Source organism: Podarcis bocagei, assembly GCF_964188305.1.
Source record: "Podarcis bocagei genome assembly, chromosome: 10".
Lineage (NCBI taxonomy): Eukaryota > Metazoa > Chordata > Lepidosauria > Squamata > Lacertidae > Podarcis > Podarcis bocagei.
Genome location: NC_138135.1, coordinates 56,046,913 through 56,059,577, shown reverse-complemented (window position 1 = coordinate 56,059,577; position 12,665 = coordinate 56,046,913). Strand labels below are relative to the sequence as shown.

General features: G+C 41.5%; 1 protein-coding gene across 2 annotated transcripts in view; it reads right to left on the bottom strand.

Moving 5' to 3' along the window:
- The window catches only part of ZNF277 (zinc finger protein 277), a 38,602-nt gene that overhangs the window by 8,192 nt on the left and 17,745 nt on the right, over window positions 1–12,665 (bottom strand). For both annotated transcript variants that reach the window (XM_081211734.1, XM_081211735.1), the window contains 5 exons: window positions 10,369–10,457; window positions 8,987–9,069; window positions 6,380–6,471; window positions 4,364–4,474; window positions 1,997–2,129 (listed from right to left, as the gene is read on the bottom strand). In XM_081211734.1, coding sequence (XP_081067860.1) covers window positions 1,997–2,129; window positions 4,364–4,474; window positions 6,380–6,471; window positions 8,987–9,069; window positions 10,369–10,457 — 508 coding nt within the window. The remainder of the gene's footprint in view (window positions 1–1,996; window positions 2,130–4,363; window positions 4,475–6,379; window positions 6,472–8,986; window positions 9,070–10,368; window positions 10,458–12,665) is intronic.

Genomic DNA, 12,665 nt, shown 5'->3' with positions numbered 1-12,665 from the left:
CTGCCCAATGGCTTGGGCTTGCTCTCCACTACTGGAATTAAAAGTCTTTACAGTGGTACCTCGGGTTACATACGCTTCAGGTTACATACACCGCTAACCCAGAAATAGTACCTTGGGTTAAGAACTTTGCTTCAGGATGAGAACAGAAATCATGCTCCGGCGGCGTGGCAGCAGCAGGAGGCCCCATTAGCTGAAGTGGTGCTTCAGGTTAAGAACAGTTTCAGGTTAAGAATGGGCCTCCAGAATGAATTAAGTTCTTTAACCCGAGGTACCACTGTATTAACAGGACCATTTCATTATCTGCATAGGCACACAGGCACTCATGTAGTACAGCAGAAGGGTGAGCCCAAGAGCCAGGCAATCCCCTCCTTTCCCCATGCTCATTTACCTCTTCTTATTCCATGTGGTTGGTGGGGTTACACAAGCCTCAGACTTACTTCTGTGTCCTGGCATATTGCAAACACACCTAAACTTTGTGAATAGCCCCTCAGACAGGCTTAAAGCAAGCCAGGCCAGTTAAACTTGTAAATTTGTAAATTGCCCTGTGATCTTCCAATGAATGGCAAAATATAAATTTAATGAACAACAACAACAATAAACTGTGACACAGAAAACTACTTTAGAGTAACTAGCACACAGGATCTCCTAGCCATAAGGCACAAATAATCCCATTAAGTGAAATTCTAGTACACAGGCAATACTAGAAAAATTATTACTGCTATTACAGTAACTCTTGAGTTGTATACAATATTTACTGCCCAATAAAAACACTCTTATAAGGCAATAGCATTACATTTCTGTCTTCTTAGAAAAATCAAACATGGTTTTGAAGAGCTGGTTCATGACCTCCAAACGCTTCAGGGTGTGCAATAATGAACGAGAGAGGCTACACATCTGTCATTTCAATTATGTCAGTCCACATTCAGTTAAAGAGAAAGGGAAAGCTTTAATAGTGGCTGGGAAACTAATTCAGCCTTAGTGAAATGCCAGTGAGATACCGGATATCAGAATGTTAGCACTGCAGTAGAACACCTCCAATGCCTTGGGACCAAAGAACTTAAAAGGCATTCCTCAGTATCCACCATCCTGGGCCCTATGATCAGTAGGGGAGGCCTTCTTGGTGTTGACCTGTCTCCCCCTCATTATTAACATTTGGGGGGTAGATTTAAAAACATGCCCATTCACCTTGGCCACAATGAAATGCTCATTTTGTCACTTCGTCTTGCAGAACATGGCCAAAGAACAAGCAAGAGCAACAGTTACCTCATCCACTCCACATTTTACCAGATTCTCCGAAAGAATATCATGAAAGACTTGGTCAAAAACCTTACAGAAATCAAGATATACTATGTAGCAGCATTTCCCTGATCTACCAAGCTTTTAACTCTACAAGAGAGAGAGAGAGAGATTTGTCTGGTATGACTTGTTTTTGAGAAACCCATGCTGGGTTTTAGTAATCATAGCACCCTTTTTCAAGTGCTCACAGGCTGACTGTTTAATTATCTGTTCTAGAACCTTTCCTGGTATCGTTGTCAAGCTCCCCAGCCGGCAAAGCACTTGCATCCCATTGATTTAAAACTGGTGAGACTTAAACCTGCTTCAGTTTGATGGCATCATGCATACAATTTGCAAATCAGGCTGCAATTTCAGACATTCTTACTAGGCAGGAAGTCCCAGTGAACTAAAAAAATGAGTTTACATATAGAGGATCGCACTGTCAGTCAAATAAGAGTTGCATATACAGTGGATGCTCAGGTTGCGAACGTGATCCGTGTGGGAGGCACGTTCGCAACCTGCAGCGCTGTGTCTGCACACGTGCGGGTCGTGATTCGGTGCTTCTGCGCAAAGCGCGATTTAGTGCTTTGGGCATGAGCTGAAACCCAGAAGTAACCCATTCTGGTACTTCTGGGTTCGGTGCGGTGCGGTGCGGTGCGCAACCCAAAAATGTGCAACCTGAAGCGTCTGTAACCTGAGGTATGACTGTACATCAACTTACCAGATAATTAATGATATAAAATCTGTCGTATTCTCTGTTTTTGGCATTGATTCTGCGATGCTGCTTCTTTCTCATGTGATCCTTGAGCGTGTTCTTATCTCGAAAGGTTTTTTCACAGTACAAGCACTGCAAGCTAAGATTAAAAGTAAATAAATAAAATTACAAACTGGTGCTAGGGACATTACTGTAAGGAACCAGCCACTTACTTCAAGTGACTATGATGACAGCAGCTTACTTTGAGAAAGCACGGTTAGATAAATTTATAGAGAGCAAGATACACACACACACACCCCGCCGATTCAGGCAGTTCCGAGGTTTTCAGGAGCATATGCTGAATTAGAAGGCTTAAGGCATGTGCTAACGCTCTTTTTCACCAGCTGTTTTGATGCAAACTGCTTCATAATCTTGGAGCACCCTGCAAGAGCTGGCATAGCTCAGTTGGCAGAGCATGAGACTCAATCTCAGGGTTGAGGGTTCGAGCCCCACCTTGGACAAAAAATAGCTTCTTTGCAGAGGGTTGGATTAGAAGACTCTTCTAACAACAATTCTGTGATTCTATGATTACTTGAAGGCTCAATGGGAGTGCACTTTCAAAAGACAAACATCAGTTGATGGACAGGTAGGTGACCCCACCCATTTTAAAAATTTGTCCCTGGAAGGGGAGAGCAGATATAGAATTGGCTCACCAAAGAAAAAACACATTAATCCCTTGTGTTAAAGGAACCACCACTGCCAACTGATGTAGTGTAAATATGTAAAATTAAATCATTTTTTGGGAATTATTGGTGGTTTGGCTTTATAGAATTTATATGACTGCTGATTTATTGGTACTACTGAGCTTATTTTTTTTTACATGTTTACAATCACTTTTATAAATTTTCTGTATTGTATCCTTGTACAGTATTTGACACTGGAATAAACAAGTTATGCAGCCATGGAAGCAAAGAATATAAAAACACACACAACTAAATTTATGCAATAACAAAAATAAAAAAATACAAAATACAAAAAAAATCAAAGCATAAACCACTGCAAGCACAACAGACTGAGATTTAGCTGTTGGCATCATTGGTACTGCATTAAAATGCCCTTCAACACAGAAAAAATGGATTGACTTAATACGGCAAGAATATTATTTTAAAGATTGCTTATTGCAAGATTGTTACAGTGTGGAAGAACCTTAGTAAGTCATGCTTCAGATAGCTTTGGGCAGAGTGACTCTGCTTGGCATTAATATAATGCTGATTTATCAGAGTCCCATATATCTCATTCTGCTGCCTGAGCAAAAATCACAAGGACCCTTTGCGCGGATGCGTGATTCACAGATCAATGTAACTGAACTGATTTGAAGAACATTTTAACATGCTAGCATATTGCATTGGTAAGTAAAAATACTGCCATCTCTCCAACCATCACACACACACACACACACACACACACACATTTCCTGTCTTCAGGAATTGGTCAGGGATTGCATTTAGAGACCATCTCCAACTTTTATTGCTAATTCATCCATAGAACTATGAAACAATATTACTTATTCAATTCCCAGGCTCCCTTTTATAAGCTCTTAAAAATCCATTTTCTACCAACTGAGTTGCTTCGGAATACTCAAGGACCTATGCATCAAGCTCTTTTTTTCATAAACACAATTCGGAGATAATTGAGCTGCTCCTTACTATTGATTTAATTCCAAACTTTTTTTAAAAAAATAAATAAATGCTAGAAGCATCCTCCCCACCTCCTTTCCAGTAGTGACTGTGGATGTACAATGGGTTGTTTTTATTTAGTGGATTTTCTGTGGTAAGGGGAAATTCAGATTAATGTTAAGGAAAGCATGGTTTGGGATAAGCATTTTGATGAAGACCAAACCATGTTTGTAAAAAAGTGCAGTGATTTCACAATGAACACACATCTGGAAGCATCCCAAATTTTTGTACAGTGGTACCTCAGGTTACATACGCTTCAGGTTACAGACTCTGCTAACCCAGAAATAGTACCTTGGGTTAAGAACTTTGCTTCAGGATGAGAACAGAAATCGTGCTCTGGCGGCGCGGCGGAAGCAGGAGGCCCCATTAGCTAAAGTGGTGCTTCAGGTTAAGAACAGTTTCAGGTTAAGAACGGACCTCCGGAATGAATTAAGTACTTAACCCGAGGTACCACTGTATAAGTGACACTACTGCTCTTTCCAGTCCTGATATACAAAAGCTATGTATATCAGGGACCTGGGTTCAAAGAGGAATGGTTTAGGTGAAGATAATGATGTGAAGAACCCCCAAAACAATATACAGAGTCTCTCATGTACACTAACTTATTTGTTACAATGATCATATCCAGTCTTTCCGTAAACTCGGCTACTTAGCGCACCTGTCTAGTTTCTTCTGTAGAAGTTCCAAAAACTCCTCACAGTGTACAATGTTATCTGGCAGCCCAACATTGAATGCATGATCGTTTGCCATGTGATTGAGAAGGTCTGATCTACAAAGGAAGAATTCAAGCAGAGCGTTAGTTCCTTTAACATACTTTCACGGCAGCTTCAAAACATGGCTCTTTGGGTTGGTGGGTTGTGGGGGGAAGAAAGAGGCTGGTGCTATGGTTTAAGGAGCACCACTAAAAATAAATGTCCTTTCTCCCCTTTGTAAGTGTGCCTCTTTTCCCTGTAGAGGCCAACACGGAGAGAGGAAGAAAGCCCAAAGAGTCTTTCTGAAGCGGCTCTCTGTACTCGGAACACTTAAAATAGTATAAAACCGCAACTAAGTAACTGCACTGTTTCTTTTTTTTGCGGCTAGACAAATTATTTCCACTTAACTGAAGAAAATGTGGATTTCACCCCTATAAAACCAACACTGAATAAGTTACAGCACTGTGCGCAGCTTTCCCAGCAGCGAAAGCAGTTGTGTGTAACTAAATGGGAAAATTTACATCTCAGATTTATCGCCACCTCACTGCAGCATTTCACAACCTGACCTGCCAGCTTGAAACCAAAAAGAATTGCTAATTTTAACCAATACTCTAATTACTCACCGGGGGAACCATTTGAGTAGATTTCAGTAGAAATGGGAGAATATATTAACGCTTTGCAGAGGTTGCCAAACTTTTTGTGCCCAGGGGCACCTATGCAAACTGGATAAACTGAACATGGCTCCCCTCCCAACCTAGTCTATTGGCTACAACAAAACGATCCTTTCAGGCCTAATACCAGGGTTGGGGAAGGGATCCTGCAGACACCCAAGAAGGCTTCTATGGGCATGTGCCAGTCAGTCCATCTTGGTGCCTTCTGAGTGGTAGCAACACAAGACAAACCCACACACCTTTTTTTTTAAAAAAGGAAAGGACCTTGGCATGCAAAACAAGTACATAAATCAAATTCATTGTTTAGAACCAGGTACGTGATGAGAAAGAGCCAATGCAAAGCTAGAAGAGGAGAATATTCCCACCACTAAAATGTGTGATGGGCTTGGTTTGCACACGGTTAACTATGTTTTAAAGATGAATGTGCAGCATGCTGGTGCCCAGGGCTAAAACCATGGGCAAAAAATCTTGGTTATGGATTGTGGTTTATTTTGAGAGACAAGCCACAAACCCAGGATCAGACATAATACCAAGTCAAACCATGGCAATGTGTCCAAGATTTTAGCCCAGTATACTGCACAACACCTTGACAGTATAGTTAAGCCTAACTGTGGTTTAAAGTGATGTGCAAAGCAGGCCGCTGAGATCCACTAATTCACAGATCCACTAATTCATACACAGCAATTCTGGTCCAACAACCATGGCATGTCAGACCGAAGGTGAGCCGTGTGCCCATGTCAACTAATGGCATAGTCAACTAGAATGCCAGTCAACTAATGACTTTGATTCAGGACGGGCAAAACAAAAGAATTCTTTATCCTTCTTCTTTTATGGATTTCATTGCACATGATGCGATGATGGCCAATGGCTTGCAAGACTTCGGAAGGAGATGAAGTCATGGACAACAGATCTATCAATAGCCATTAGTCATGATGGCTAAATCCTTGTTCCAAAGCATTGTGCCTCCCCCAAGTTGCTCATGGACTCCAAAACCCATCAGCCCCAGTCAGCATGGCCAATCATCAGGGATGAGAGTGGCTGTGACCTTCCAGATGTAGCTGGACTACAATATCTCCATCACTGCCTTAGTTAGTTGATGGGCAGGTGTGAAATGGGATGTTGGACTGTATGGATCCTTTGGTCTTTCCACCAGCACTTTTCTTACACTGGGCTAACATTTTGCCAGTTATAAAATGCTGCTACAGCCACATCAGTACCAAAGCCTTATAGTGACATGTCCATTTCCCCCATTTGCATAGGATTGGGATGTTCACGAGGATGAAAACGCGTAGTCAAACATTCATCGCTAACCTGTTACCAGTAAACTCTTTATCACAGAACATGCATGCACCGTGAAAGTCTGTGTCATTTCTCTCTCGCTGCTGTTGCTCCAGATTCTCTCTCTGTTGAACAGGAAGAAATACAACACATGCAATCACATTCGTTTTTGAAAATAGCTTCATTGTAAATTATTCCTAGCAGTTTTCCATTGTCTCTCATTATCAGCTAATGAGCAACACAGGCACTTGATTCATTTGAAAACATGGTTTTCTTGCCGACGATTAGGTTCAAATGTTCACACAGCATGAAGGAAGAGTAACAGGCAAAACAGGAAGACCTGAAGGCTGGTCTAATCCAGTGCAGTTCAAATGAAAACTGGAGAAAATGTATTTGCACCTCCCAAAATGAGAATTTGGATGACACAAGGATTGATGGACTCAGTCTGTATAACGAAAAGATTTTAGCCTCGATAAATCAATATGATCATCAATGGCTCCTTGATGTATAGGTGCACCCGTGTGAATAAAAGGAGCAAAAAAATTTTTTTTACCTTAAATAATATAGGTTTAAGCCTTAAACCAAAGCAAAGCATTTTATCATATATTCCTAACAGGTCTCCCAGAACACTTAATAAAACCATTTTTGTATCTATTTCTAGGAATTTTCTCCTCCAATTTAAATAAAAGCTGCATTTTACTGCTGAGTGTTCATAGTATGAAGCCGCATATTGCTTCAGGCAAGAGAACTGAGTTAAGACAGTCTAGGTGTATCTTTTCCACGAGAGAGATTGAAGCAAGAAATCATTTATATTTTACACAAGTAACGGAAGACCTAGAGTGAGGGAACTGGAACTTGAAGATACTTAGGTTTCTCCTCACCGCATAGGAGATATAGAGCTCAAGATTTAAAATGTTGTAGAACTAAAAACCCTCAACACATTCTATATCATCGGGGAAAAACAGTTGTTTGGTGCCCCAGGGCTATGAAACTAAACAAGTCATCTTTTTTTTAAAAAAGATCCCTATTTCTTCACCCTCACACCCCGTAAGCACCTCAGCAGAGGAACAGGCAGCTTAATAATAATAGTAGGCCAATGACTAAAGAATTCATAAGCCGTAATCAGCAACACCTAAAGGGCACTGCATTGGCTACCCCTCTATGGCAAGCTTGAGTTGTTCTGGCAATTGGTTTATTTTTGAGGAAATCAGACAACCTGCTAGAACTACTTTGCAGGTTGAGCTTACCTATGCATGCCTGCTTCTCGGCAGCTGCAAAAAGTGGTGGACTCGGTATGTGTGGAAGAACACACACCTCCCAGGCAGCTTTCACATCTCCAAAACAACTTAACGAGAAGAAAGTTTCACCGCGGAGGTGCCATTTTAGGGCTTGCTTTATGCAAGATCCACAGCAAGGTTTGAAAGGCCTGCTTTTGAACTGTCACTCAACAGTGCCTCCCCTTCAGCTGTTGAGTCATTAAGCGATAAGATGGCAAGAGCCCTAGAAACTCAGAGATATATGCATGTGTGAATCAGTTCAAAGAGAGCAACAGGAACAGAAGGACCTTTATGTAGCTGCTGCCCCCCTTTCAAGAGGTTCCTATTTATTTTGCTGCTTCTGATGTTGGATAGCTCTGCAAATAAGAAGCCACGGCTGATAAACACATTCAGCTGCCTCTGGGAATGCTCAGCTGGTGGATTTCTACAATTCTTTTGTTGAAGGAAGACCAGAGATTTATTGATAACAGGGTCACTAAGTAGGATTGGGCAGTGCTGCGGAGAGATCAGAATCCCAGGTAAAGAATCTTTACTATTGTAGACAAACATATGATGAAGAAGAAGAGTTTGGATTTGATATCCCGCTTTATCACTACCCGAAGGAGTCTCAAAGCGGCTAACATTCTCCTTTCCTTTCCTCCCCCACAACAAACACTCTGTGAGGTGAGTGAGGCTGAGAGTCTTCAGAGAAGTGTGACTAGCCCAAGGTCACCTAGCAGCTGCAGGTGGAGGAGCGGGGAAGCAAACCCGGTTCGCCAGATTACGAGACTACCGCTCTTAACTACTACACCACACATGACATATACTTTGCATTCAAAACTGCATCATTGGATTCTTCTGAGTAATTTTCAGCACACCTTTAAACATACCCTCCAACATTTCTCCGATAAAAATAGGGACGTCCCATTCCATTATTAATTATTATTATTATACCCTGTCCATCTGACTGGGTTGCCCCACACACTCTGGGCAGCTTTCAACATATATAAAAACACAATAAAACATTAAACATTTTAAAAACTTCCCTATACAGGGCTGTCTACAGATGGCTCCGGGGTCGAAAACTCCATACCCTCCAACATTTATCCAATGAAAATAGGGACATCCTAAAAAAAATGGGACATTCCGGGATCAAATCAGAAATTGGGATGGCTTCTCTAAATCAGGGACTGTCCCTGGAAAATAGGGACACTTGGAGGATCCGCTTTAAAGAAGTAAGTCCTACTGAGCTTTCTGGAACTGTTACCTGTTGAGGATCAACTTCATTATTACTGAAAGAGGAAACCTGGAAATTAAATTAAATCCTCATTTTTTGTGCAGTTCATTTCCTGCTTCGGGATGGTCACATGCAAGACCACCTTACCAGCCTTTGTTGCTGAAGTTTCTCCCTCAGTGTTCTGTCTTCAGGCAAAGCATCACATAAAAGGAAGTAATTGTCTTGTTCCTCTGTTAAAAGATTACAGATCAAATGTCAGGAGAACACTTAGGTCGATACATTAAGCTTTTTTATGTAATACAGGTTTGAGTTATATTAAGCCACTGAGAGAGGGAGAAAGATGCAAGTGGTAATTCTATCCATTTAAGACAAATGTTCTTTCTAAGGGGCCTGTTCAGAAATTTCCTAGTCATGTTGGCAGTTGTGCTTCAGCCAGAAGCAAATCCATGAATATAGAGAAGCCCACCAGGGTATGTCGGTAGATTTTACTGGAACAAGGAAAATCAGCCCCAGGTCTCGTGTCTGGCTGCGTTCAAATGTCACAATAAACCATGGTGTAATAAACACCCCTCCCAATTACTACTCCATGAAGAAATCTGAAGTTTTCCATTTCATTTTTATTAGCCACAGTTTATAACTACTTTCAATCCTTACCTGTGATAAATATTAGCTATAGTTTGTTGAAACAAGCCAGCTTCAGAACCCATGGTTTACTGTAACATCCAAATTCAGTCTCTGCATATTTCATACATTAAGGGATTAACTGTACACCAATGCTTCACACTGCCTGGTGTGGAAAGAATTATCCAAAAGAAAAAGGAAAAAAAATCTGCATTCTGACTTTGTACTCAGAACAGGCTGAACTGGTCTTCTCACCCCAATCTTCCAGGCAGACAGGTAAAGGAACCAGCATCAGTTTAAAATGCCTGAAGCCCTTGTTATGCCTCTTTTTCTTTAGACTCTCCATTTCCTAAAGCTGAACTGCATTCTACAACTGCCAAGATTTTTCTCTCCTTTTTTTTTTAAATGAATACCTGATGCTAGGCCAGAAGCAAGGTGAGACTGATTGTGTCTCATAGCAGTTATTTAGAGGTTTATAATTTTATTTGACAGTCACAGCTACGATAGCCACCCTTATAAACCTCTAATCAGTGAAATGGAGCACTTCAGAAATATTATAACTAGTATGGGAATATCTATAATATTAAGGCAGAGGGCTCCCTCCCTAACACTCGATCATAATCATCCTTCGTTTGGCCCCAAATATAGATGATGATGCATGCAAGATGTACAAAAATCAACACAGGCATTGCCCACAAGCTTATAGTCCAAGATATAATGCCAGACACTCACTCTTTGTATTTTAAAGTGAATCAAATAATCTGTTGAACTCAAGCCCACAAACAAGAGTGCTTCAGCATCTGATACAGTTCAGCAAAAAGTGTCCCAACAAAATTGGTGGTCCAATGGCAGATTGTGGGGAATTTTGCAAACCAGGCCTGTGCAGGCTACATTAACAACACACTCACCTAAAGCTGCTTCAGAATTTGTTCTTATCACACAACAGAAGTCTGTAATGGGCTGCTCTGAGAATCTTTTCTTCCAGTACAATGCATATCTTTATAAAAAAAAAAAAAGGGGGGGGGAGCAAAAATGCAGGCAGCTATGTTACAAAACATTTCCCAAACTGTTGTTCGTTTCATTACACTCTTAATATGCAATTCTTGTTGCAGCATTTGGATACCGAGCCACTCATTGCTACCAGTCTTTTGTAGAGGTCATTTTTCAAATAAGGCGACATTTCTATTTAGCCAGAACAATCTTCCCAGTACAGATAAGTTGGAAATTGGAAATCCATTACCAGGTAATTTCAAATGTTCAGCTTGTATGACGAAACCAGACACAATGACTAGTGTTTGATTTTTAAAAAACGAAAAACATGGCAAGCTTACCGTGCTGAATAAGCTAACTTTTTATACGGATTTTATTTGCCCTAGATTCTTTTCGTCTTATTACTTGGCTTTAAAACTTGATACTTACCAAAACATAAATGGGTGCTTTGTGCGTGCTTGGTCACAAGTCTCTAGAAAAATGTATACTGCATGAATACTGAGACCTCCTTAGTAGTTTAATTATCCAACTTGACAGTAAAATACATTATTCCATCCAAGCAAATATCAAGAAGCTCAGTTAGAGCCAGCTCTGTGCCCTAGTACCATATGGCATTCCCATGAAAGAAGGAAACTTCTGGATTTGAAAACGCTAGAGCCATAATTTGGCAAGAAAAACAAACTGTCCTCGTGGGATGGGATGAAATGCAACATAGGCACAGAAAGCTGACAGAGAACTTGAACACAGCAGTGCCAATAGTCCTACATATTGACTATGTATACTTTTAAAGAAGCAAATAGCCGCTTCTTAGTATCACATTTTCTGGTTTCTGGCATTGGCTTTCAAGTCTCTGTTACACCCTAACAAAAGTTACTGCTTTCAGCTGTTTTCCTTGCTCATCAATCAAGCATCTTAATGAACCAAAAGTGTGTGCCTTCAGTTCAATCGTGGGCACAGATGTTGAGGGAAGGGTCTAGAGGAGTGGAAAGTAGGGACCGGATCTCAAACAGTTGCTGGCTTCAATTATTTCCAGGCGCAATACAGACACTAATGTTTGCAAGCATAAAAATGTCCATGGAAATAATTTACTTTACATGATGTAAAGTTGTGAGCATTGATCTGCACGTCTGAGGTTCTCTCAGGAGCCAGAAATTGAACAAGAGCTGTCTGGTTCTGCTGGGTAATCACTAAAGACAAAAGTGGCATGGAGATTTCCCTCTGAGCTGATGCTGTGTTGCTGAGAATCCATCTGAGAAGCTTCACAAATCCCTTTGCCTCTGATAACTGGTGATGCAGTGAGGCTGTGCTGGTCCTCAAACACCACCGAGGCATTTGGGATTGCAGCTGTGTACTTGCAGAGGTGGTGGGGGAAAGCAAATGATATTTTCTTTGCTCACTTGCTAGCCAGATCCCAGCTTGTTCAGCAAACCATGGCTATAACAAACCATGGCTTAGTGTTGCATCCAAACTACCAATTTCATCTGTGGAGAACCTTTTGCAGCTCTGGACTGGATCCTGGATTCTCCACCCATGGGGGACCATTTTGACAGGTGGGACACATTTTTTCCTCTGTGGTTTGTAGTGTGGTTTGAATTCATGTCACACTGCAAATGAAGGTCCTAGCACTGCTTGAAGTCAATGCGGACCAGTGCCAACTTTAAACCCTATTTTCATCCAATGGAAACTTTGTAGTGCAGCCAAACCCAGCAGGCTTGAAGTCGCCACTGACAAGCAGTGACAGCAAGCCTCACTTGAGAGTCTTCAAGGCCATTCCTGCTTTGCTCACTGGCTGCTGCACCTCTACCCAATGTTGTAAGTGGTCTTGGGGGAATTTGGGACCTGTGCCAGACCTAGTTAGGATCCCAGAGCCCAGAGGCTCCCTAACCTGACCCATGTACTTGTTCATGACGCCCAGGTATACCTCTCCGCTTCAGAGTTCTCTCCTTCCATCCAATCCTGCATGTCTTTACCTGCTTGTCTGATACTGTTGTCATCACCATCTCAGACTCAACATGTCCAAGATGAACCTGCTTCTCTCCCCACCCCAGCCTTCCCTTTTGATCCTCCCCAGATCTGCCAACAGCATCACCACTCAGACGGACTCCACTTTATCATCAATTCTTCTCTCATTTGTTTGCCACATTCAATCAGCTGCCTTATATATGAAGTACTGAAATGTAATGAACCAGGCCATGGCAACTCACCTGGATGTTGA